This window comes from Leptidea sinapis, chromosome 13 (genome assembly GCF_905404315.1).
Source record: "Leptidea sinapis chromosome 13, ilLepSina1.1, whole genome shotgun sequence".
NCBI lineage: Eukaryota > Metazoa > Arthropoda > Insecta > Lepidoptera > Pieridae > Leptidea > Leptidea sinapis.
The window spans coordinates 7,351,438-7,378,514 of record NC_066277.1 but is presented as its reverse complement, the minus strand read 5'-3'; the positions used below and the strand labels follow the sequence as shown (position 1 = coordinate 7,378,514).

At 33.3% G+C, this 27,077-nt stretch overlaps 2 protein-coding genes across 2 annotated transcripts in view; both read right to left on the bottom strand.

Annotated features, from left to right (window-relative positions):
* Positions 1–10,740, bottom strand: part of LOC126967546 (acetylcholine receptor subunit beta-like 2) — a 102,442-nt gene extending 91,702 nt beyond the window's left edge. Inside the window, exon 1 of the mRNA XM_050812069.1 lies at positions 10,549–10,740. Coding sequence (XP_050668026.1) covers positions 10,549–10,642 — 94 coding nt within the window. The 5' untranslated portion in view covers positions 10,643–10,740. The remainder of the gene's footprint in view (positions 1–10,548) is intronic.
* A 7,330-nt stretch (positions 10,741–18,070) lies between these two features.
* LOC126967548 (uncharacterized) lies at positions 18,071–22,669 on the bottom strand. The gene is made up of 2 exons (XM_050812070.1): positions 21,203–22,669; positions 18,071–20,460 (listed from the first exon to the last, which is right to left on the bottom strand). Exons 1-2 carry the CDS (start codon positions 21,393–21,395, stop codon positions 19,091–19,093), a joined length of 1,563 nt encoding a protein of 520 aa, XP_050668027.1. The 5' UTR covers positions 21,396–22,669; the 3' UTR covers positions 18,071–19,090.
* Between the last annotated feature and the right edge of the window lie 4,408 nt (positions 22,670–27,077).

The window sequence follows — 27,077 nt, the reverse complement described above, 5'->3', positions numbered from 1 at the left end:
ATGAACGTAAAGCTAGTAATGGAAAGACTTCTTCTATAACAGATGTGAATCCCATTTATTTATTTATTTATAGGACAACCAGTGGTTGTTACATTCTAATATGCTTAAAATATATCAAATATTAACAAATAATGAGTTGAATGTACAACAAATTAAGGTGTCACAACATGCACAGTCTTTGCTTCCGTGATGACACCAAGAAAACAATTATATAAAATAAAGCAAAAATTATAAAAATCAAGATACGAATTTAAAAAGAAGGAAAAAAAAGAAGAAGAAGAATATTAATCATATTTTGGCGCCTAACAATCTCGTAATATTTTTTTTAAAAGCAGGTAAAGAATCTTTAAAAATATCTACATCACCACCGATGGAGTTATAAGTTCTTGATAGACGTGGTATGGGAGAAAATTGCTTAAGGTTAGTTTTGGCAAATGGCTGATGGAACAGGCCAGCTCCAACCTGCGCACGCCTTGGTACTCGGCGGGGAACTCGTAAGCTGATGGAGTGCACGAGTGATGGACTGTCGAACTGATTTCTAATTATTTTGTATAAAAATATTAGATCTAGCATTTGTCGTCGAACAGAAAGACTTTTCAAGTTAAAGTGTCTCAACTTATCGCAGTACGATGGCAATTGCTTATGTACCCCACAAGAAAAAGCAAGGTGCCATAAGAACCGTTTTTGAATGCGTTCAACTCTTAATTGGTGAATGTTGTATGAGGAGACCAAACGATGCTACAGTATTCTAGATTATTGCGCACATAAGCATTATACAGGGTTATTTTAGTTGTTGGATTGCGGAATTTTTTACAGTTACGGATGATGAAGCCTAGCATTTTTGAAGATTTATTATTTATAAATCCCATTGAAGTATATTATATATATATATATATATATATATATATATATATATATATAATATACATATATATATTATATATATATATATATATACACATATATATATATATATATATATATATATATATATATATGAGTATACATTTTCTGATCATATTTATACAACGTAAAACGCATGAAACAGATAAGAAAGTATTATAGTAAAATATCATCAACGCAGCTCTAGATCCACTGCCTGCGATAAAAGAGACGAGTAGAGATAGAAACTAGAAACGAGAACGAGTTCGAACAGTTTTGTCAAATTTCAAATTCAAATTCAAAATCACTTTATTCATGTAGGTCACGGAAATGACACTTACGAATATCAAAAAATAAAAATATATTTTCTTATTAAATTTACCGCTACTTCGTAAAGGGTTGAGCTAATGAGGAGAAGTAGCAAGAAACTCATGGCCACTCTTTTAAGTCAAGATTTACATTTTAATTGTTTTACAGATCATTTCAATTACAATATATGCAAAGTGATGCAAGAAAAATACTCAAATGTCAAAAGCTGAAAGGCTTACACGTAAAAAAAGAAAAAAGTAAATTAATACTTATAAACAAAATGTCGCTGGGATATACCTAGTTTTCGAGCCTGATAGACGATGACTGGCACTGTAGTAGAAAATAACCGCTAAGCTACCATTATCTTTGGCTCGCTGCGATAAGCTAGTGGACAGAGTGCTCGCCGAGGAGTGTGAAGAACAATCACCTATTAATGTATGCGACTCTTTTATTTACAAGGGATCTATATTTTTTATACGTTTGCAATTACTTATTATGACAGTAATCACGATCATCGTGTTCACAAACAATGAATTCAAGCTCTAAAGGTTGATTCATCCGATATACAATAATTTATATTTTTACAGTTTATTCTTTATTACTTTTTATGAAATAATTTATATTATATAAACACGATTCATATTTTGGATGCAGCACCTTACAAAACTAATTTGTTTTGTATAGTACAGCCATGGTAAAATATATTTAGTATAGTATTTGACAGAGTAAGAGTAGTTTGGAGTATTTGATTGAAAACAGTGGCTGTTGAGTTTCTTGTATTTTCTTCTCACGAGCTCAACTTTTTCCGAACATATGGTAATTTCAGTAATTTAAAAGAAATATTTATAGTGTTTATTCAAAAGCGCTTAGTTTAAGCATAATTGAATAAAGTTTTGGCCTTATTGCCTATATATAGGCCTATTTGACTTTGACAGTTCGTTCAGCCAGACATCCTCTACAGCCCTAAGGCTGTCCTTTAAGCCGATTGTGAAAAGTTGCTTATTTAGCGATGTGTGAAATGGTAGAGACCATGATTCGGATATCGTGTCAGTTTGGGCGATAGGTATCGCTTCTTTTGACTATCTACAGCTACGTTTGTCCATCGAGTTTGGGTAGATTGTTTGGTGAGTTCGCGTATCCATGAACAGATTTGTTTGGTGTGCAGCGGCGCAAAAATTGTACCCATATATCCTGAGATGTTCCCTGAGATTAATTATTAGGGTACTCGGAGAGAGGGGAGTCGAATGCTATTTACACTTTAATAAAACAAATGAAGTTAAGAGATTTACGATCATCTGGTGCTTTAAGTAGATAATTCACTTGTCAGCAAGTGGGCCGTCTGGAGGTTAATACAATTTTTAAATAAAATTATATACCCCATCTTTTTACGGTGATAGTTTTACTTGCGGTTATAGGTACGGTGTACATTTGTGGTCTTCTGCATCAGATCAATTTCACCAAGTGGATACTTTTTGTAAAGGAGTGCTTATTTTGTTAAGAACAACAATAGCACTACATATATCCATATACCAATAAATTTTCAGACAATTCCCTCAGTTACTGATAGATTCCATTATATCTAATATATTTTTAAGACTACGTGTATTTTCAAACAAACGTTGTAAAATCGTTCCTGATTCCTGAACATAAACGAAGGTATCTTTAAGCTTAGACAATAACCTCACTTCGCCTAAGCCTGCGATGCATCTTTTCATCTCTGGTGCTGCAGATGTTCGGGCGGATTTCAACGTGCTAACGATATTTGAGTAAAATTTTTGCGGTTTAAAAATTATTCAGCCAATAAAGTCCTTTCATGGTTTAGTAACCGTATTGCTGCGATATTGCCTATATATTCAGCGAAATTATTCTGCATGCTCTGGCAGTCCCTATGATGTTTGTTTAGAAGTTAAATAGTAAGCTGACGCGCACGAAATATAATCTTTTTGGTGACCTACTTTTTGCGATATAAATAACAAAATGAACAAACATACAAAATTATTCATCAGATATAAATTAAACCAATGTATTTTTCTCGTGCCATTGTTCTTAATTGTGATGAAAATCAACCAGCGGCGGGTTTCGAGAAGGGCCAACTATTCTCAGCACCAACCTATGTCAAGTAGTCGATATGATTGTGGTACTAATCCGATTGAGTTGATCCGTTTCCTTTGTTATCGTGAGACACTAGCATGATTGCCCCACATGTAATCAGAATTTATTTATTTTCTTCTGTATTTTGTTATTCTTTTTTAAATCAATAAAGGCTCAGAAATTAAAACCTAATTATATACTTATCTACTTGTGCAATAAAGTCCTCAAAATTTTAGAACATAAAAGTAACTTATATTACAATAACCGAATCCATACCAATTTTAATAATATAAAGAAAATCTATAAAATAATTAATGAGATGTTAGGTCGAGTAAAATTGTCTATTGACGAAGATATTTTAAAAGCGTTTGAATCACAAGGACTTACTTACAAAGCCATAGCTGATAACTTTGCCAAAGGTTTTGATGATGCAGTCAAATCTATAAGTTAGTTAATGCTAATTCATACGTCACACCTATTAACTCCAGTATCTTATTTCAGAAAGCGTCCAGTGACAAAATTACAAAGATTATTAAAGATCTTAATTCCAGCAAAGCACCAGGAGCTGATAGCATTAAAGTAAGTTACATCAAAATGTTTAGTGAACAAATATCCGTTAATAGTTAATTTAATTAAAAGTAGTATGAAATGCGGCGTTTATCCAGATAGCTTAAAAAGAGGCTATGCTTACACTGTGTAAGCACAGCCTCTTTTTAAGCTATCGGTCTTAACCAATTTTTTAAAAGGGTAAACGTAGTAACTTTTCTAACTATCGTCGACCTGTAACTGTCATCGATAGACAAAATAGTAGAAAAGTTTGTTTGTGATCAAATCCATGCATTTTATAGGAATAATGATATCATTTATGAAAATTAATATGGGTTCCAAAAAGGAAAAGTAACAACCGATCTTCTTTCTAAATTTACCGACGAGGTCAATGGATACCTAAATGAAAAATAACATGTATTAGCACTGTTCATGTTCACTTCTCGCGAGTTTTTGACACCCTGAACCATGCCCAGCTGCAAAAAAAGTTAGATATGTGTGGTAGACGTGGACCTTTACTCAGCTGGTGTGCGGACTATTTTAGAATTCGCACTTATACTGTAAAAATTTGCAATACCAACAGTGACACTATTACAGCTAACGAAGGCACGGCGCAGGGATCTGTCCTAGGTCCTTTACACTTTTTAACATATGTTAACGATATGAGTAACTGTATTGAACACTGCACGTGCTATCAGTTTGCAGACGATACCTGCCTTCTGTTTGCAGACCGAGATCTCAACAAGATCTGTGATCAATTACAGACAGACTTCAACTCATTGACCAAGTGGTGCCACGATGCAGGCCTAGTATTAAATGCAAATAAAACAAAACTAATCCACATCCGATCACCACATTTAAAATATACACAGCTTAAAAATTTTATAGCTCACAACCTCAACTGTTCACACGCGCTAGTCACCATGCTTGTAACTGTCATTCTATCGAATTAGTTGATAACTATACCTATCTCGTGCTAACTATTGACTGCAAATTTAACTGGATTCAACACATCGATCGCGTATGTAACAATCTAAGGCGATTTCACGCAAATATAGATCTTAAGTCATCGTCTTCCAAATAAAATTAATGTTATATGACAGATTCGCACAAACTTATATATTATATAATACGGTCTCTGTAGTTATGGTCGTACTTAAAATACCTATCTTAATAATATAAACTACAACAAAAAAAAATTAAAAACAATTGTCTCAGGTTCTGTCACGCAAAAATATGACGGCAATGAACTAGGTATATTTAAACACTGCAAAACATTACCGATACAGGAACTCTTTAAAAACACAATACTAAAAGAATTCTTCAACGAAGATCTACGCATAAAAATGGAACATATACATACACTAAGCGACTTGTACGGTGAGAGAACAACAAGGTATATTGTCCCTCGCCTAATTAATCAACTACCCTCATTTCTGTCCAATGCAGTGACCCATAAAAATATTAAACAAAAACTGAAGGAATATTTCCTAGGTAATCTTTTATCGCATTTGTAATTAATAAGATGGTAATGGGATGCCTGGGAAATATTTGAAATATCTCTTTTTTGGTTGCTTCGTGTTAAATTAATATTAGTAAGGTACTTGTAGCCGATTGTTACTTTGTAATGACATTAATAATTGTATGTAGGTATAGAATTTAATGTTAAGGTTATATTTATTTTGTAAAAAAACTAAAATAAGGCGTAAACTAATAATGCATTGAGGTCAAACCTGTAACTGTGGTTTTTACAATGTATCTTATTTGTTCACATTTTGTAAAATATGTATTTCGATAAAATAAAATAAATAGTTTATATGTGACTTTTTATGTAATACATACTTCTAATAACTGAAATCTATTAAAGAATATAAGATAATAACCATTTTTGATTTACTTAAAGTAAGTAGGTTTACATAATTAATCTTCTGTTTTTTCTATGACCTAAACTAGGAAATTCTATTCGACTTATCGACCGTTGAAAAAATCGATAAATTGGCCAAAAATAATAGTCGATTACAAGCGGTCTTAAGGGCAGCAACGACATATCACTAAATAAAAGATAAAAAAAAAATTAACAAAAAAACAACCGACTTCAATAAAAAGTATAAAAATAATTGCGTATTTTTATACATACAAATGACTTGAGATTTCTTTAGTGTTGATTCCGCCAATATTTGTCTTTAAACAATTCGACACGTGTTTCGCCTCTACACGAGGCATCCTCAGGACGTGTTGTCTCGCCTTGTCTCGTGCCAGATTTTGGCGCACTGGAATTAACACTAAAGAAAACTCAAATCATTTGTATAATTATGGATTTCCGCAAAGTAACGCCTACTTCAACAAATTTTATTTTTATCCAATCTAATTAATTAAACTAATTCTACGATTATACCACCATTGAAGTATCCTTTCCAATAAAAAAAGAATCATTGAAATCGGTTGGCGCGATATTGAGTTATTCGTAAATTTATCATCCACATACGTATAGCAAATTTAAGACTTTTATGGTTTTCTCATCGATGCCATTGTCAGATCTGCACCAAAATACAATGGGACCACACAAGAAGCACCAGCTTTCAAATAAAAAAAGAATCATCAAAATCGGTTCACCCAGTCGAAAGTTTTGAGGTAACAAACAAAAAAAAAACATACCGACGAATTAAGACCTCCTCCTTTTTTGAAGTCGGTTAAAAAGCCAGCTAGCATAACGAAAACTAGATGCGTTATTTATATACACGTACTAGTTTTAACCGCGACTCGCGTGCGCGCAATAGTTATTTTGGGTAGCAATTTTTATTTTTATACTCGCTTTGCAAATAATACACAACAAACTGCTGTGGTTAATACATTTTTAAAAAGATACCAACTATGGAACTTTCATCCCCCTTTTTCATCCCCACACAGGTCTAAATTTTAAAACACTGGACCAAATATTTACTTATTTCTTATGAAGTGCCTAAATTTATCCTCTGAAACAACGTAGGGACATATTGGATTTACTTTTCTTACACAAAAGTATGAACAACATTTATGACAACTCCTTTCTTGTGCCAATGTTTAATTTTAGAGTGCCTAAATGCCCACGTAAACCTGTGAACTTATTTGAAAAACCTTCTCGCAGAACTATTTTTGGGATCAATTCACCTGTGTCGCGATTATGCAAAATTATAAACGATTATAAATGCTTAGACCCATTCAGTGATTCGTTGCCAAGGTTTCGCAAAAATGTAAAAAAATGTATTGTAAATAAATAATTTATAAGTATTCTTGATTTGTTTAATACGTTTATCGTGACTTGTTTAGTAGATTTTGTTAATTTCTTAATTTCATTACATTATATAGGTTGTTTTATAACTTATACTTATTTTATGTAACTATTTCACACATAATTTAGCATGCGGTATTCACCTTAAAAGGTAATGCATTTAGTAATAAGACCCTTGTAAATTAGCATAACAATTATAAATGTATTATTGTAATTACCACTGGTGAATCTAAATAAATAAATAAATTCAAATTTTCATTGTTTTATCTTCAATAGTGATTAATGATTTAACTTTGAGACAAATTTCCACCCCCTATTTGAACCCAACCAAGCCTTTTATTCGCGATAATAGGTAGCCTATATCCTTTCCCAAGCTCATGTCTTATGTACTTTCCTAAGATCTTTAAATGTCTATCTCTGTAATAAATTTCATCAAAATCGCTTCGTGAAAGCATAAGTAACAAACTTAAAGACAGCCCGATAATGCGTGGCCATAATTGATTTGGCGATATGTGAGATTGTTAGCTAGTAGTTTAATACTAAGGAGCTAATTCCAAGCGTGACTACTGTTTAAGACTTGTCAATCAAAGTTATAGTAACAACAGATTTTCTTACATTTTCTATCTTGCTGATTCTAATTCTTAGAGTAGATCTTCTTTTCTTTTGCAAGCTTTGTCTGATCTATATAATGATGATGATTATTGATTGATTATATTTGTTTGATCTTTGTCCTAGATATTGTAAATCTATAATCATTCTCGTTTAGCGCTGAATTTTGCCAGATCAGCCAATTATCAGATCTTAGATAATTTATACGTCTATAGTCACTTGCTACTAGACAACCGATAAAAACAGGCCAGGAATATAAATTTTATGTGCGTGACAATCAACACTTTCACAACATCACGTCTTTCACTCGCAATTTGTATATTATCAAAATAGAGGTTAGTTCTAAATTAAATATTAAATTTTTATATTTTTAATCTCTACGTTGTCACAGCTGTCATAGTCCATCTAGGCGTATAAATGATCTAAGTATTAGACATTCTGATACTTTGACATTGTTATAAGAACACAATGATTAAATAAAGCGGAGAGGAGAGACCTGGTGCTCAAGATACAATGAGGTCACCAAAGGTACGAAGATTGCAGATCGGTTCGAAATAGGGTGAGATACTTAGCATCCGCTGTGGGCGACATGTGTAATATTAGGTAATGTGGGTCAGCGCCGATCAAAAACGCCGAACCATGCTCTTAGCAACGTGATTTGGGGTCAACCACAGTCAACAGTTCAAGCGTGAATATGTTACCGTATTCTTTTAAACGATGAGTTCATGTAAAAATATATTTTTATATCGTAATTTCTCGTAAAAATAATTGTATTTCGATAGTTTTTTTCCATGTTGTTTACTTTACTATCTGATAAAACACGATATTCCATAAAAACTGTCATACAATTGTGGTGAATGGTTTCGTTGCTATAATGTTAGCCCTGATATTACTTATCTTTAGAAAAAGGAGGACAAACCCTGAAAAACCACACAAGGAAGATCATTCCACATCTTTGTAGTACGTGGAAGAAAGTTTCTTGAAAACTGCACTGTGGAGGACTGCCACACTTCTAGATGGTGAACTCTCCCCGTGATAAATACTATAGAAGACAGACAATGAAGCGACGTCTCTAAGCAACGCCTAGTGATACTATTTTGATGAATCATGATTAAGAAAAGCAGTGTTAAAGTTGACAGTAAAAAGAGAATCCTGCAATTTAAATGAAATACTTTATGAGATAACAAAAGAAAAAGACGAGTAGATAGGTAACTACTATCGAATAAAATAAGTCTATTTCGATAATTATTTGTTGCAAATGGTAGAACTATTAGAAGAAATGTTTTTCCTAGTGAGATCAGACTAGGCCACAAGTTCAAAAACGTGCAAATTCTTGATAAAGCTCCTAAAAAATAAGCGATGAGTCATTCACTTCGTAATGACGTCTACAAAAATGTATCGAAAGTATCGTAGTCATCTGAATGGCAAATCCAAATTGACTAGAAAGAAGCTAGGCGTCATAAATAGAGCACGGCAATAATTCAAGCTGGCCCACATTCTAGCGCTATACAAAGCGCAGGTCCGGTCACATATGGAGTATTGCTGTCAATCAGTCATCTCTGGCCTGGCGCACCCCAGTATCAGCTCGAATCATTTGACCACACACAACGCAGAGTTGCTCGAATTGACAGAGAATCCGCTTCGTTAAGATGTAGCGACATCTCTAAGAAACGCCAGGTGATCAAGCAGGTGATGAAGCGTCATTGTGTGTTTTCTACCGCATCTATCACGGGGCTACCAAAGAGCTGTTTAACCTGATTCCTGCCGCCGATTTCCACCTTCGCACGACAAGCCAATAATTAAAATATCATTGCCACCATCAGATGTGTGGCATTCTTCCACAGTGCGTTTTCAAGGAACATTCATCCACATACAGCATGAGCTTCCTTGTGTGGTGTTTCCTTAAAGGCCGGCAACGCTCCTGTGATTAATATTAATTAATAATTGTTGACTATCCTTAAAATGTCACGAGCACAGATAGTATAGGTAATGGAACATGGAAAGTTCTTGTAAATAACTTCTACTTGCCATGCAACTCCATCGCTGTCTTATGGCCGTACCTTATCTACAGATAGAGATAAATTACTACTTTCTACTGTCAGTAATTAGCTGTCAATAATCTGAGGTTGTCCCAACATACCCGATAAGTAATTCTTATTGCCTTATATTGGGACGTGTGAATATAACATACATACAAACTTCTATCGCTGGTAAGCTATAACGTCATATAAGATAAGGTGAGTTACCGTGGAGTTTATTGAGACGGAAAAGTCAACGATAGTTACGATTTTTTATCACAGGTAGATAAAAAATAAGAACAACAATGACAACCGGAGATAGGCTTAATATTGGGAACGGCCGTTAGCCGAACTGACGAAGGATTGATACAGACTGACATAAATTGTTAAAATATTTTCGTGATAAACATTCCGAACAATCACTCCATCAGATATAATCAATTTCATAACAATTTTTTCAAATTGAGGTATGCTAAACTGAACGTGTCGCCTTTGTTTGAAATATAGCTCATCGTGTCCATAGGGGATAATGAAACCCCAAAAGTTAATAAACCTACCTATCGTTAACATAGAATATATTAAACATAGATTGATCACACTGAGTAAAAAAGATTTATATTATTAATAAATTGTTCGTGTTTGATGTAGAAATTGGATTTTAGATAAGATATTCCAATGAGCGTTAAAATGTACCGCTTTAAAAATTATGATTCTTCTCTCTCATTGATCTTTCATAATTCATCTGATTATAAATAAATAATGATATAAATTTAATTGATATTAATTTTTGAATTATTATAAAATAAATAAATATTATTTAAATACCTTTTCCCACCATTTTCCGGGGTGGTGCTGGGTCGCTCAAGACGAGAACTAGGAACGCGCCTGCGCAAATCAAAACCAAACACACGTGCGCCATTCGTAAACCTGGTGTAGCCACTGGTAATAATAATTGAATGCTGTTACGTTCAGCACGTGTTGCATGGTATCAATTCGATTTATTAGCTAAATATACATCCGTCATAGACATGACCAGACGGTATAAACGTGCGGTCGGTTGTAACAGGGATGGAACCTTATCATATTCCATCTTCTGGCAGTCGTTAATATGGAAATGACCACTGCTAGATAAAGGCTTCTCTCACAAAAATGACAGACATAAGCTTATAATGCCTACTACTCGACTAAGTCGAGTTAACAAGTCTTTTGTGGGGCGATGTATATGCTTTTACAACAGGATCCCAGAAAATGGTCAAAACAAAAGTATTACGTTATTCAAAAGAATTGTTAAAAACCGTTTGTGTGGTAAAGGTCACTATAACATAAATGACTTTCTTAATGATACCACAGATTGGGAATGGAGCGACCGCCCTCAGGCTATTAAATAATAAGTTTAATTGTACAATGTTGCTTTGTTACTTTGTAAATGTAACTTTAATTGTAAAACATATTTTTGATGAAAAAAGAAGCCCGCTGAGTTTGTTGGGCCCATTCTTCTCAGGCCTGAGGCATTCATTTTGGAATGTGTGGTAGTTTTTTGACTTTCAATAAGTGATTTCACATCCTATTTTGTATAAAAATATTTGAATTTGAGTTGTCTGGCTGGCCTTAATTGTCATTTGGTGCAGTGCAGCCGTTATTAATAATACCATCCTTGTGCTGCAGAAGAGGGCTATTCGCGTTTTTTATAACCTAGGTCCTAAAGAATTATTATGCGAAAAATTAAAAAAAAAATACATTTTGACTGTTGCATCTCAATATATTTTTGATACCTAATATTCTATATATTCATAACCACATTATGGAATTTGCTAGAAACTGCGACAATCATAATGTTATCACGAGGAACAAACATAAACTTGTTATGCCTACTATTCGGTTAATTCGAGTTAATAAGTCTTTTATAAGGCGATGTATATGCTTTTGCACAGACTGGGAATGGACCGAACACCTGAGAACAACTGCTTTTATTCTTAAAGGAGATTGCAGATTGATGAAAGTACTAATTTTAATATTGTATTGTCCTGATCAAAATTCATTTATTTGATTATTTTATCTTAATAAATGACACACACCAGCTTTAGTCAATGTTTACTTTAGGAGTTAAGCAGAGATAGATACAGAATTAATTTAATTTAAGGTTACATTACTAAGGGTCTATTACCCTCACTAATGTCACAGAGTAGAGATGGATAATTATAAACTTTATACCAAGTTTATTTTTAAGGCCGTTATTATTTACTCTTGAGGATTTTGTGTGATTAATGTGCCAATTCCTTCGACCACTTTTTTCCTATTTTGTTGGTATTGACGTTATGATCGCAGCAACTAGTTTTGGCAATCCTCTGAGTGTGCCTAAATCTGAGGAGAACGAAGCAGGTAAAAATCTGCAGGAGCAAGATCACGGCGATATGGCGGATGCAATGTGTGGCCTAGCGTTATCGTAATAAAAGACGAAAGATTTTTTCACGGTATTCGTTGCATTTTTTCCATTTTTATAATAAAGTTTTAAAATTTATCGAATTTCTTCATTAAATTCACTCAATATGGCGGAAAGAAAGAATATTAATGTTTATAATAAAAAAGCCCGCTGCGTTTCTTGCGCCCGTTCTTTGTAATTCGGTTAGTTTTTGACGACCAATGAGTGATTATGAATCCTATTTTGAATAAAAATATTTGGATTTGAATAGCTGGAAATGAAATTTTTCAAATTTCATCATATAAGAAGAAGACATCCATTACAGAACAAGGCCTCCCCCAAAGATCTCCACGACGATCCGTATTGCGTTGCCCTCAATCGAACCTATAGATACCGGCGATCATCGGTCCATCTTGTGGTGTCCATCCTACCAACTCTGTGTCTTCCAGCAATAAATTTTATTACTAATTTGTTCCTTTTTTTTTAAATGTAACCTTTTTAATGTTATCAAAACCAGATAGATACATACAAATAGTAGAGCCGAAGTGAGTATATTACAAGTTTATGTATTTTATTATAATTTGGATTTTAATGAAACTTAACAATACATGCGTGTGCTGCAAAAACCGAGATATTATCTTTAATAACATACAAACACCACAAGTTTTATTCAATACCAAATATCTTTGTTATAATTAATTCATGTAGAGAGAAAAAAAACGATAAGACTTTTTTTTTCCAAATTAAAACTTGACAAAATATGAAATACTTATAAGAGTCACTTAAAACCTTATTATGATGGTAAATATTAGTTCCGCTGGTTTTAAATTAATCAGGACATGTTTTTCGCCTCAACACGATGTAGGTGCCTTAAGGATGTGAAAGTTCATAATTTATAACAAATAGAAATGAATTTAGTTAAAATAAAGATTAGTTCAATCAAATCAAAATCAAAATATATTTATTTTCTCTCACAATAAAAACTTACAATACACAGTTTATTAAAATCTATATAGATACATTGTTATAATTGTGAGAGACCGGCGCTTGAAATAGGTAACAAAATACCTGTGCTACAAGTCACCGGGCCCCCAAAGCACATGGTTAAAATGATGGAGCGAATATACAAAAAATAAATATATTATAACGAAACTTAATTAGATAAACAAAACTTAATTAGATACAGAAAGTAGTTGTTAAGGTGTTAGTGTAGATGATGGTTATGTGAAGGTGTGTGTGTGTGCGTGTTTGTGTGTGTGTGTGTGTTTGTGTGTGTGTGTGTGTGTGTGTGTGTGTGTGTGTGTGTGTGTGTGTGTGTGTGTGTGTGTGTGTGTGTGTGTGTGTAGTGACTTGGTGTATGTGTTGTAGAAAATTTTTACCTTATAATATTAAGTAAATTTTCATTTTCAGTGTAGTCCAAGTGTTTCAGCTATTCAAATAGAAGTTTTTTACTTTTTTGATAGTTTACTTTGTGTAATTTTAACTCTTTATTTATCTTATTAAACAAAAAGCATTTAACTTATAATTTTTAGAAACTCATAATCTACTGTTCAAATAAACACCAAATCAATGAGAATTTAAACATACATACATAATAGTAACTTGACGGCAAACGTATTTATAAATTTCTACCAGTCCCGAGCGAATATATAAAACCTTCTTAATTAAAAAATTGCACAAGTTAAGAATATTGACATCATCTATCATAAATAATAATCGTAATCTTTCGTTTACAGTTTCAATACAAAATTAGCAAGTGCGTTATGAAATCGCAAAATATAAAGAAAGATAAAGAAGTGATAGACGCATTTCTTTTGTCAAGCATAAAAAGAATTACAGAAGAGAATCAAAGGTTAAAGGAAGAACTACTGGAAGCCACTGACAAACAACATCAGGAAATGACACGAGCGATAGAACTGCACGAAATTAACATAAAACTCAAACGACAAATAAATGAAATTAATAACGAGTTTTCTTAAATAAATCTAAAGGTTAGTATCCCACTACGGACTCTGCATGCAGTAATCCAAAAATGTACAGATCGTACAATACGAAAATAAGGTTACTCCAGATTGAAAATGATAATCTTCATTATCTTATTTATTTAGCCATAGAAAAGCGAAAAGAAGCTAGTGAAAACGCTGCAACATTAGCAGAAGATAACTTTCATTTAGAAAATTACTTGAAAGATTTACGTGATAAAAGAAATCTGAAGCATAAGTAGGCATATATTGAAGATATTATTAATGATCATCTCCAAGCTGTTGTCATTATATTATCCAATTGAAACTAGCAAATGACTGTTTATTTATTTTTAAACAGAATGAAATAAAATATCAAAAGAATTACCGAAGATAAACGTAGATAAAAGGAAAATCTTTTAGAAACCGCAGACAAATAACGAAAATGAAATGAAATTGAGCAAAAGATAAATAAAACAACAAAGGAGTTTTCTTAGATGAAGCCAAAGATTTGTAAATAACTGCTGATTTTGTATGCAACAATGATAAAATGTACAGACAAGAAAAAGAAAACTAAATCTATCTAAACTATCTTTTTTATTTAACATAGAAAAACTAGAATGAAGAAAATAAAATGAATGAAGAAACTGAAAAATCAAAAATCTGCAAAATCTGCAGAAGATAACATTAAATCACAATCTTTCAATTACTTGAAAGGCTTACGTGATAAAATAAATCTGATTATAAGTATAAGTAAATCAAGATAGTATTTTTTATTTCTCATTTTGTCATGTTGTTATGCGAAAAATTTATACGATCTAGCCCTTAAAATATTTGAGACATCAACGTAGATCACACTATCAACACTACTATCGACACTGATATTTTCATAGTAATTATAATACAAATAAATTTAACACATTCAGTGCCATTGACACGCCTAGCGTGTCCACACTAATTCTTATCTGCATGCCGCCAGCACGCCGGGCGTGCTCACCGTTTTTCATCTATATCTCAAAGATTAGACAATATTATTGTCCGAAAGACTCTGAGCATAAACTTTCTGCCGTAAGCTAAAGTATTCTGAAGTGGTTCCAGGATCTGATATTTTTTTAAGGTTCATCAAAAATAATCTATTATGTAATGCCGCGAACATACCAGGCGTGTTCATCTCCAGCAGTTCTCAATCTTTTATATTATTAGGTCAATTTACTACATTTATAATGCCAATAATTAAATATAGAATATTTTTTATAAGTTATCATTTATTTTATTCCTTGGCACTTAGGTTGAACAAAAAAGATAAAATAAATTGCATAAAATATTTACCTATAATGTACCCCTTTAGGTACCTAATTATAAACGCTTATCAGCTGTTGTGTAACTCGGATCTGTTTCCTTCTCTCTCTTTCACCAATATCTTTTCATTCATCGGAAGAAGACAAAACCCTGCCCAGGATCTATTCCAATGTTATAAAGCTGAAGAGTTTGTTTGTTTGGTTGAACGCGCTAATCTCAGGAATAACTGGGCCCATTTGAAAAAATCTTTCGGTGTTTGATAGCACATTTATTGAGGAAGGCTATAGGCTACTTTTTATCCCTAAAAAGTAAATGGTTCCCGTAAGACGTGGGTAAAACCGCGGGGCACTGCTAATATTAGATACGTTTGGCGATCGTTTATAAATAAAGTCCCTAGTAGGAATACCATTTACTTCAGTTGCTTGCCAATTATTTTTTTGGTAATAAAACAAACCCGAGTGTCATAAAAAGATTAGGTGAGCCGCACATTGGGACGTTACCATGCCTGCCGTAAGGTCTGTAACAGAGAGCGCAACAGGCGGCGTCCTATTCCCACGTTTTATTGCACCACGGGCAGCAAGTCTTTAACATTAGTATAGCTCCTTACATCAGTGTTCGAAGTGTTCGACATCGGATGTTTCCTACGATCTCTTCCTTTCACTGGATTTACGTTTATACTTACGAAGACCCCGGCTTGTGTTATTGGACCCTGTGATTGCTTTTGCAAAGACCCCGGCTAGTGTTATTGGACCTTGTGATTTCTCTTGCATAGACCCCCGCTTGTGTTATTGGACCTTGTGATTACTCTTGCAAAGACCCCGACTAGTGTTACTTTTGTGATTGTTTTTACGACGAGCTCAGCTTGTCCTTGTGAAGAATTTGGTATCCTTACCGGCTTCGCTAATTACTTCGCTTAAAACGGTGGTAAGTTAAATTATACTCTTATTATAAATGTGAAAGATACCTACATAGTTCGTTTCATTAACGTGAAAAATAATAATCTTAACAAATACAGTGTAAACTCCAAATAACGACACTGAAGGGCATGGCATTTTATGGCGTTATAGAGAGGTGTCGTTAAATGGAGAGAAGAAAAATCAGAATTCTAAAAATATTTCAGACTAGTTTTAGTAGTTATGTACACAAAAACAATCTTATTTAATCTTATTGGGTATAGTCTGTTATTTTTGTATGACGTCTTTTGCTTTTACTTCGCCATGTTTACAGTTTGAAAGTTTGTGAGCAACTGAGGTCTGACAAAAATGATACCGTATAGATAATGCATGACATGTATACGACATCAACGCATTGGGTAATAACCTGTAATGTTGGTGTAAGTGTTTATAAATAAATAAATGACGCCTTTTTTGTGAGGGTGGGCTATCTGCTTGCGTCGCATCATCATCATATTCCACTGTTTCTTGCACATATTTTGTTTTCCCTAAAAAATCATAAATAAGTAACCAAAGGTTGAAATTCACTGATCAAATTACGATAAATACTTACCTTGGAATCTACTAACTGCCATAATTTAACTTTCAAAAGCACAAACACTGCTAAAAACAAAATATCTCTTCAGTAACTCGAGAAAGACTGATCAATAAACACGGTTGAAGCCGAAATAACGCTTTCTTTGATTTTACCTCTTAACAGTGCCGGTGAACACGCCTAGCGTGCTACGTAATTCCATCCTGCAGTGCCGCGAGCACACCTAGCATGTTTGCGTTTTTTATAGGGCGGCATCGCTGGGAAGTATTAGAAAATCGTGGTGGCATTGAATGTGTTAAATATATCCGAGTTAATAAAACGCGGCGATGAAAAGTTGAACCCAAAGCAACAGATTGGAAATAGTCGCAATATGCCGTAACCAAAGTACAAAATCTGTACGTAGAACATCTTCGCCAAGAGCAGATGCAGAGGGAGCAGAGGAGTACGGGCCGCCGAACACTACGTGAGCACAGCTGATAAAGGCATAAAAGGCATTTATTTTCTCAAAATTGATTCTTTTAGAATTCTTTTTGATGTCATTTCTTATACTACTAGATACTACTACCGCTTCGGAAACAAATGGCGCTCTGAGAGAAAAGAAGCGGCGCAAGAAACTCTCCCAGCATTCTTTTTTTTGCGCTCTTTTTAATAAAAATATACAATATTGTACAGTCGCTATAAAATAATCACAATCTGGTCCCAGGCTGTCCGATCATTTAGATATTCAGCAGTGGAGTAATAGGATTTACGACAGAGCCATTTTTTTATAAAACGTTTAAATTTATTTATAGATAATGCCTGAACAGTGGCTGGGACTTTATTGTGGAAGTGTATACATTTACCCTTAAAGCTATTATGTATCTTATGAAGCCTACTAGAATTAGTTACAAGCAATCCCTTATTTCTAGTGTTATAATAATGAAAATCACTATTAAGAGCAAAAAGGTGACGATTTTTGTGAACATATATTAAATTTTCATAAATGTACTGACAATAAACAGTCATAATATTTATTTCTTTAAATTTTTCTTTGAGAGACTGTCTATAACCAAGCTGATATATAGCACGAACAGCTCTCTTTTGCAGTGCAAACACTATATCAATGTCAGCAGCATGACCCCATAGTAATATACCAAACGTCATGATGCTGTGAAAATAACTAAAGTACTAGCGGTCGCAACATTCGTGTACTCTCTAATCTTTCTAACTGCATATGCCGCAGAGCTGAGTCTATCTGCTAGATGGGTAATATGTGGACCCCACTGAAGCTTTTTATCTAACGTGATACCCAAGAAGACCGTAGTGTCCACAAGTTCCAATCTCTAGTTATTTATAAGTACGTTGGTTTGTACCTCCGCTGTGTTTGGTGTAATGAACCGTAAACACTTTGTTTTTTTACTGTGTAAGTGCAGATTATTCGTCTCAAACCAACGCACTATCTTTGAGAGTGCATTGCTTACCTCGTCATCAATATCCGCACGTCGCTTCACTTAAAAAATAAGTGAAGTATCATCAGCAAACAATACAATCTCATGGCTATCATCTACCACAATCGGTAGATCGTTAATATATATAAGAAACAAGAAAGGACCGAGAATAGAACCCTGTGGAACACCTATTCCCACAGGTTTACCCGAAGACCGTTTGCCATTTACATCGACTATCTGAACTCTTTCGCTTAAATATGATTTTAACAGATTTAGGGCTCTATTTTTCACTCCATAATGCTTTAGTTTTAGGAGTAAAGTTTCATGGTGGACGCAGTCAAATGCTTTTGACAAATCACAAAAAATGCCCAATGCATCCTGTGACTCTTCCCAGGCGTCAAAGATGTGCTCAATGAGTCTAGTACCCGCATTAATTGTTGATAAGCCCCTAGTGAAACCAAACTGATTTTTGTTCATTAATTTACAAAAATGCATTTGTAGCTGTTGAAGCAAAAGTTTTTCAAAAATTTTACTAAAAACAGGCAGCACTGAAATAGGTCTGAAATTAGCAGGGTCAAAAGAACTGCCCGACTTAAACAAAGGTATAACTTTGCTGTATTTCATGATGTCAGGGAACACACCCTCATCTATGCATTCATTAAATATTATTGCTAATTCAGGTGCTATAATGTCAAGTATGTATTTTACAATATTAGTCGAATGGCCCCATAGGTCTTTTGTATTTATTAGGTTAATTAATTTGAAGATTTTTATTATATCGCTACCTCACTAACATACTTAAATTTCAAGTCAGTAGAAGATACTGGTACGTGTAATTTAAGCATATCATATGCTGCTTTTGGCGAAGAGTTAAGGAATTTGGTCGTGACAATCGGGATTTCGGAGAAGTATTTATCAAATTCATTTGCAATTTCTATTTCCGAATTTATTACGCGATTATTAATATTTAAACAGATAGAGGTGTTACGGCAATTCGATCTACCAGTTTCATTGTTAATTACACTCCAAGTCGCTTTTACTTTATTATTACTGTTTTTAATTTTATCTGCAATGAAACGTGTTTTCGCTTCATGACAAACTATTTTAAAGAGCTTGGAGTATTTTTTTACATATATTTTAAATTCTTCACTATTATTGTAATGTTTCTCATAATAAAGGTCATATAAGCGTTTACGACTTTTGTGGATACCCATTGTTGCCCAATCATTAAAACTATGCTTGTTGTTTACTGTCACCGTTACTGGAGTAAAAATCCTGTCAAATTCCTCACAGAAGGAATTGAAGACTAAGTTGTAGTGAAAATTAGCAGTTTCGCCACAGTGTAAAAATGGTATTGTATTTACCAAATTATTTCTAAACCTCTCAAGACGGCTACCCGTAACTGGTATAATCTTCACCTTTTTTGGTCTGACATTGTCCAATCTTGTATTTACTTTTATAAGTTGCCCACTATGGTCAGACTGAAGATTATTAATTATGAGTTTACTAGTAACAGTAACATCTGTAAAAATATTATCTAAACAGGTTGCTGTTGTAGAAGTGATTCTAGTAGGTTCCCAAAATACATTGAACAAATTAAAACTTTGAAATAAATTTTTAAGGCTAGTACAATTGGCCGAAGGTTCAAGCAAGTTTATATTAAAATCTCCACACACTATAATTGACTTGCTAGTTTTGCTAAATTTTGATAGTACCTCCTCCATTCTATGTTGGAATTGTTCATATGATGCAGTGGGGGGGCGGTATACACTTACAATAATAAATTGCTCCAGTTCTATACAAGCTACCTCAATTAGTTGTTCTATAGAGAGATTAACAATATCTCTTCTATTTTTACATTTTAATCTATTATTAATAATAATTAGGGAACCTCCATGTATTGCCCTACTTCTACAAAACGAACTGACTACTTTATGTTCTCTAAAACTAAACTGGAGCTGATGACTCTTACGCCAATGTTCTGTAATCCATAATATATCTATATTACAGCAGCTCAAAAACAGTTCAATTTCTAATTCCTTACTTGAGAAACCTTGTATATTCTGGTGAACAATATTTATGAGCTTTATATTATGATTATCTATAGCAGTAACATTTATATTTGGTGAATGTTGCCTATTTTGTATGATATTGCAAGAGTTGTCCTCCCTTGTCAAATAACTTAATTTAAATTAATTGAAGAATAATCTTCATTGTTATATTTTTGTACATTAGTACTAATACATTCCCCAATAGGGGCTTGTATGTCGATTATTTTACAATTTTGCCCAATAGGCATGTTTATTAAATAATACTACAGAGGAAGTAGTTTGTTGACTAAGACTATAAGCTACTAAAGTAGCCAGCTGTCGCTTAACCCTAAATGGTAGGTATAGGTTACCATTGGTTATTTTCAGTTTATAATTAATGAATTTATTTGTGTCAAATAAAATTAAATTTTCATTGTTGTGGAATGTCGCATTATACAAAGTTGTATTTAATTTAAATATTTTTCTATTTTGCTCCTGTGTCAAATCCGAGGAGTATGGGAATGTACACATCATCACTTTAGATTTTGTGTTATTGGAAATATTAATTAATTTTTCTATATTTTTAATTAGGTCCTTATTTCTAATATTATGAGAGTTATTACCAAACATTAAACCTATGATCGTTTTTTCTTTTAGATTTATTTTTGGTATGGAATTTATGAGGTTATTGAAAGTTATATTATGTTTACATATATTTATCAACTCACAATTCTTTGCAACTGCATTATTTAATAAAGGTCCAAACCCTTGGCCAATTTTGTCTGAAAATAATATAAACCTACTTGATGCACTTGTATCCATACTTTGACTAGTTTTTAATGGGGATACATTTAGGTCTTGATAATTTTCTAATGAATGTTGTTGTGCTGGAGCAGTGGCACATATTATTATTATTATTATTGTTTATAAAGGATTCAAAGCATTCCATGTTTTTATTGCCTAATTTAATTAAGCAATCAGCCTGCTTTATATGTTCTGATATTTGCTCCTGCGCTGAATTATATTTTTGAGTAATGTTTTGCAACATTGTTTCTAGAGAAGATATTTTATTATTTAATATTATACTGTTAATTCTTTATTATATTTTTGTAATTTTTTCAGCAACTCTTGGTTTTTTTGACCTAATTTTGCAAAATTTTTGGCCTAGGAATTGGTTATTAAGTAGTTTGCTACTTTTTGCTATAAACCTTTTGATTTTTAAATATTTCTTTATCTTTTTATGAGAATTTGTTGTAATATAATTCTTATTATTAGTGGAGCTTTCATTTGTTAAATCTACAGTTACCATGCTTTGTTTTTGAAGCAATTCAGACTCAAGTATGTTTATTCGACTTAAAGTCCATTCATATTCAGAGCTACATTTGTCAAATGAATTAATGATTTTATGTAAGCTGTCCCTTTCTAAGGTTAAATCTAAACATTTTTGGTGCATGTCTGCCAGCTCGGACTTAAGAGAAGAGTTTGTTTTAAATACTTTTTGGATCTCCAATTCACACTCTTCCCGTTCATTTAAAAGTGTTTGACAAAGATCCTTTGACTTCTTTAGCTCCTTAGCAGCACAGCTCAGCTTGTTTTCCATTTCTTTCATGGTAGCCTTCCGGGTTTGCATAGTGAGGCTTGAAGTCTTGGGAACTTGTAGGCAGTAGTTAAGTTACTGTCAAAATATAAAGCTATGTATAATCTTGTTATAATAGTGTGTGAGAAGAGGATACAGGTTTACAGAATCTAGAAATTAACTCCAAAAGTGCAGAACTCAATGGTTTACTATGGTTAATTGCCAATTAGATTAGTTACTATATTTTTCCTTGCTATTATTAGTATGTATAGTGTAAGAAGGATGATGGTGAATATTGTACGCGGCAGTTGATGTTGTGGTCTTCAGCTCAGCTTCCACGTTTTTGTCAAGTTGAGAGAGACAAACAGGGCCAATGTAGTGAGTATGAACGTAACTCACAACTGTGAGTAGTGTAAAAGTGTTATAAATTGTATATAGCTACGAAACGAACAACGCACTACAACGCTAACAACTATTTGTTCAGTTGTAAGTAAAAGAACAAAATACTTCCCTCGTTTTTGTTTTTTGAATTTTGTAATATGACAGTTGGGCCGGTACAACTAAGTTAGTATTCCATTATCTTCTTGAGATTATTGCGATATTCCACACTTATTTTATATAATTTATAACTTTAATGTACACAATAGCAAATCAAGATTTATTGATTTTCAATATTTCTAATTATTTAAAATAAAATTAAAATCAACTGTTAATTTTACGTCTCAGTGCCAGGGTTGCCAACCTAGCATTTTCATTTTTTAAGGGTTAGCAAAATAATTTTGTATCTTCCTATTAGTTGTAAATTATTTTCATAAAGCTCTCTTTTATTTTCAAAAGGCTTGCTATAATATCGTGAATCAATGCTGGTATGGAAGATGTTCTTCTTACTTGGGGCCGCGCCCGCTCCATTTGCTGTGCCGTAACGCTGTCTGAGGCAAAGAATAATCGGTAAGTACGTATGAAAATTAGTAAATTCCATTTGTCGGCCGAAGAGAATTGAAAGTTACTAGAAATACAGATTTGAATAAATACCACCCCTAGAAGGTCAGCAAAGCTATTTTGTGCTGTTGCAAAGATAGTGTAGAAAAATTAAGTGCCTCTGAAAACAAAATGCAACAGTAAAATTACAATATTTCTGCGATATGAATGATTTTTAATGAAAGCATTATATAGTTACAGAACAATTATTATTCGAAAAACAATAATTCAATCTATATATATGTATGAGATTTCCACGTATATAGTCACTCATCACGATATCTCTGGAACAATTAGAGCTAAAGACTTGAAATTTGGTTGGAATATTCTTTTCACCCAGTAGAGGTCAGCTAAGAACGGATTTCCCAAAATACCATCCGCAAGAGTTTTTTTATGAACAGAACAACATCTGTCGGGTCAGCTAGTATAAAATATAAGTATACGACTGGGGCGAATTAACATGACACCTCGCTTGATCTTGTCGGTCGTCTTGCTAGGGCAGGAGCGATTGCAGAGTTGGGTTAATCGTTAAAATTGTTAAAATATTAGGTAATTATTATAACACTGTTAAAAATTAGAAGGAAGCACAGTGTTATGTTTTACTGCGTAGTTATATAATATTATCACATAAATTTAATATTGCACAAACGTCATCGAGCCAGTTAGGTATCATGTTGATTCGCCCGAGTTGTAGGTAATCCCAAATTCAATCAACTCAACAATCATTCAAATTATAAATTATGTGTAATCGAAACTAAAGACCATAAGTAACCAACTAGCTACAACGAAGCTAAATTTCACAAGGTTGGGTCGTGAACGTGTGTTTACAAAAAAGTTTTTCGTGACGGGGATTACAGGTTGCTTCCATTTAGTTTACCAATAAACAAAGTATGTAGGTACTATAAATATAAATTATTACTACGATGCAAGAACTAACTAGCAAATAAAGAACTTTGAAAACAAAAAAGTATGGCAGCTGCTGTACCTCTCATACATAAATTGGTATCAATGCCTACTCTGTGCAACTTATTACGAATAAGTTGCTGTTAACAATATAAAAGTCAATTAAGGAAAATTGTTTCATTATTGTGCTTACATAATATTATAGAAATTTATTAATAATTTATAGAAATGTTTTAACGAAGTGACTATTTGTGACTACTGGAATATTATTTACTCATACATGTATCATTATTATTTTTTAATTACGACATGTCGCAGGTGTATTGTCGAAGCCGTGTTATTATAATTTCACTAGTGATATTTTAATAAACCGGTAGATTGTCAATCGACTTCACTTCTCACAATTTAACGACCTGGTTTTTCACGGGTACCACTGTATAAAAATGCTATTTTGACAATATAACTGGTCATTAGTTTGTGAGGCCGTCGCTGATTGGTATATTATATTATAAGTTACAAATGTTTCTAAATTATATTATTAATTATATACATACAATATAGGGAGCAAAGACAGCTAAACTAGTATGAACTGTGTTTCAGCTGTCAGTGACTTCTCGGTACCAGACATAATTACCTACATAGTCAAATCAAATTATCAAAATCAGATAAAATAAAATAAAAATACTGTCTAAATACAAAAGTGAGATTAAAATTAAAATAAAAGTATAACTTCTAAGAATGTGTGTGTATGTGGGTGGGTGTAATAGGGTGTGATAGTGTTTAGATATGTTATTATGATTTGTTTATATTAATTAAGATGTTTTATCGTATAAAATTCTCGGTCTCATGGAAATTCAGCCCATGGAGCCAGTTTTTGGTCGTTTTCTTGCATTGTAATAAAGTCTGTGGGTATATGTTTAGGCTTGCGTTGGCTGCATTATATATGGTTACTGTAAATATAGAATTGTCGTCTAGCCAAATTTGTTTAATGTGGGGGAATTTTATATACTTAACTTTTATTTAGTTTTAGAATAGGTCCGAACGTTAAATGTTTATGTTTCTTTAAGATAGTCATTTGCAGATAAAGTTGGCGGACCGTAAGTACACCTGATTCTGATAGACGCAATTAGTGCTATATCTGAGAGGTTTTCTGAGTAGGATTTTTAGAATTCCTTTGTTTCCGCGTTCTAGTTGCATTAATGTTTTAATACTGACACCTCCCCATACTGTCATACAATATTTTAATAGGCTTTGAGCTAGAGCATAAGCAACGTAAACTGTAGTTAGTGTTTCAAGGTCAGCTCCATTTCTAAGCCTACGAAAACTGGGAATTAGTTTTCTTAAGCGTAGAGTAAGGTTTTGGATATGTTCTTTCCAATTGAGAAAACGATCTACAGTGAGTCCCAAGTATTTAATGGTCGTTACTGAATGTAGAGATTGGCAATTACAAATATTAGTATTATCAGTGCATGCATGCAATTTTATACTATAATTTTGTTTAGGTAGAGTATTTTGACGATGACTAAAAGTAATAAATTTTGTCTTTTCTACATTTAACGTGAGTTACAATCATTTAACCAGTATAGGACTTCTCTCAAAGCATTTTCAGAATGTGTACGGGTCTCGTTCCAGTTTTTTCCATGTAATACTTTTACATGGAAAAAACTGGAACTTGTACTGTGTCATCAGCATATGAGATGATATCACAAGAGGTATTAGTATTTATTAATCGTTCGCACAGTGCCCGTATTAATAAGCCATGTTTTAACTTAACATACGTAGGTACCCAAAAAGTATTTTGAAAAAATACACTTGGTTTCAATGGCGTGTTGCTTTAATAACACTATTTCTTATGCCTAAGCAGAGGTGGCAATAAGTACTTAAGCCTTCCTAAATTCGTTCAGCATATTTGTGTGTATGTCATGATGTTAGATATAATATGTCTCAGTAAACAATTATCATCTTTAGTGGGTAACCAATCGGTCGATTGACCTAGTATCTTCTTAAAACACCTATTTTCCGAAAACCGTTAGCCAATCGTGTATCTTATACCTACGTCTGTATCACAATTTTATTCATGCCTAATTGTTTTTTATAAAATAGCAGGACAAGCGATCGTACAGTCGCCTGATAATATCAAGGCCATCTGTACTACTTACTACACCAGAGGTATTTATTATAGGAGCGTTGTTACATTGCATACACATAGTTGTTAATATCTATGCGTTAGATAGAGCTTTAAATTCCGATGAGCTAATTCTCTGGAACTTGTGGAGTGTGCACCAGTGGGAGGCTTTTTTGCACAGGTTGCCGGCTAGATTATGGATATAACAACGGCGCCAATTTCTGCCGTGAAGCAGTAAGCATTACTGTGTTTCGGTCTGAAGGGCGCCTTTGCAAGTGAAATTACTGGGCAAATGAGACTTAACATGTTATACCACGTTGTTACGTTACCTTAGTGACGAGCGCAATTGTAGTGCCGCTCAGAATTTATGGGTTTTTCAAGAATCCTGAGCGGCACTGCATTGTAATAGGCATGGCGTATCAATTATCATCAGCTGAACGTCCTTCTCGTCTCATCACTTATTTTCATAAAAAAAACTTGGGTAGGCCAGTAAATGAGCTAAGGCACTAAAAGCGCTCACAAATTCAAGTGAGTCATTCGTCAGGTATACTTAGATAAATTAAATTAAAAGATCACAATAACTTTGAACTGAATCACTTTAATTCAAATTCCATATTACATGAAACACAAAGTTTACGGAGATGTGCCTCTTAATACTTTTATTTCCTATAGTCTTCATCGTGCAAGACATAGTCGCCTAAACCGATGCCAGCTCGCGTGTTCATTTTCCTATTGTTTTGATTAAATAAAGGAGCACGATCATTATTGTTTTTTAACGGGATCGTGATAAGCAGCTCACCGTCCGCGTCGTTATAAGCCCATGAAGCCCCTCCTCTATTAATAATGGTATCAGGGAGTCTTCTTGATAGCAAATAATTATCTTTTGGATCGCCGTCAATGTTATAAACCGCTGCTACTTTCAGTATTTGCTTTTTCAATGAAACCTCTATATTCTTCTCATCAAAGCCCTGTAAAGGTATTAATATTTTATACTTATCGTTATCAATACCTTCTGTGGGAACACGAGTCTTGTGAGGATCTTCTGGCTTATTTAGATTTGACTGGTTGTTCTCATCACCATGATGGTTAAACTTTATGGAGATATCTACGCCATCAACGTAACTATTCCGAATCGTATATTTTTGATC

Bases quoted from the DNA above. Each gene is read 5' to 3' on its own strand.
- LOC126967548 (XM_050812070.1), bottom strand. From the start codon at position 21,395: ATGTTGCAAAACATTACTCAAAAATATAATTCAGCGCAGGAGCAAATA. The intron at 20,461-21,202 runs CTAAATGTATCC...GCAATATCATAC, and splicing joins CATTAGAAAATTATCAAGAC to AAAATAGGCAACATTCACCA.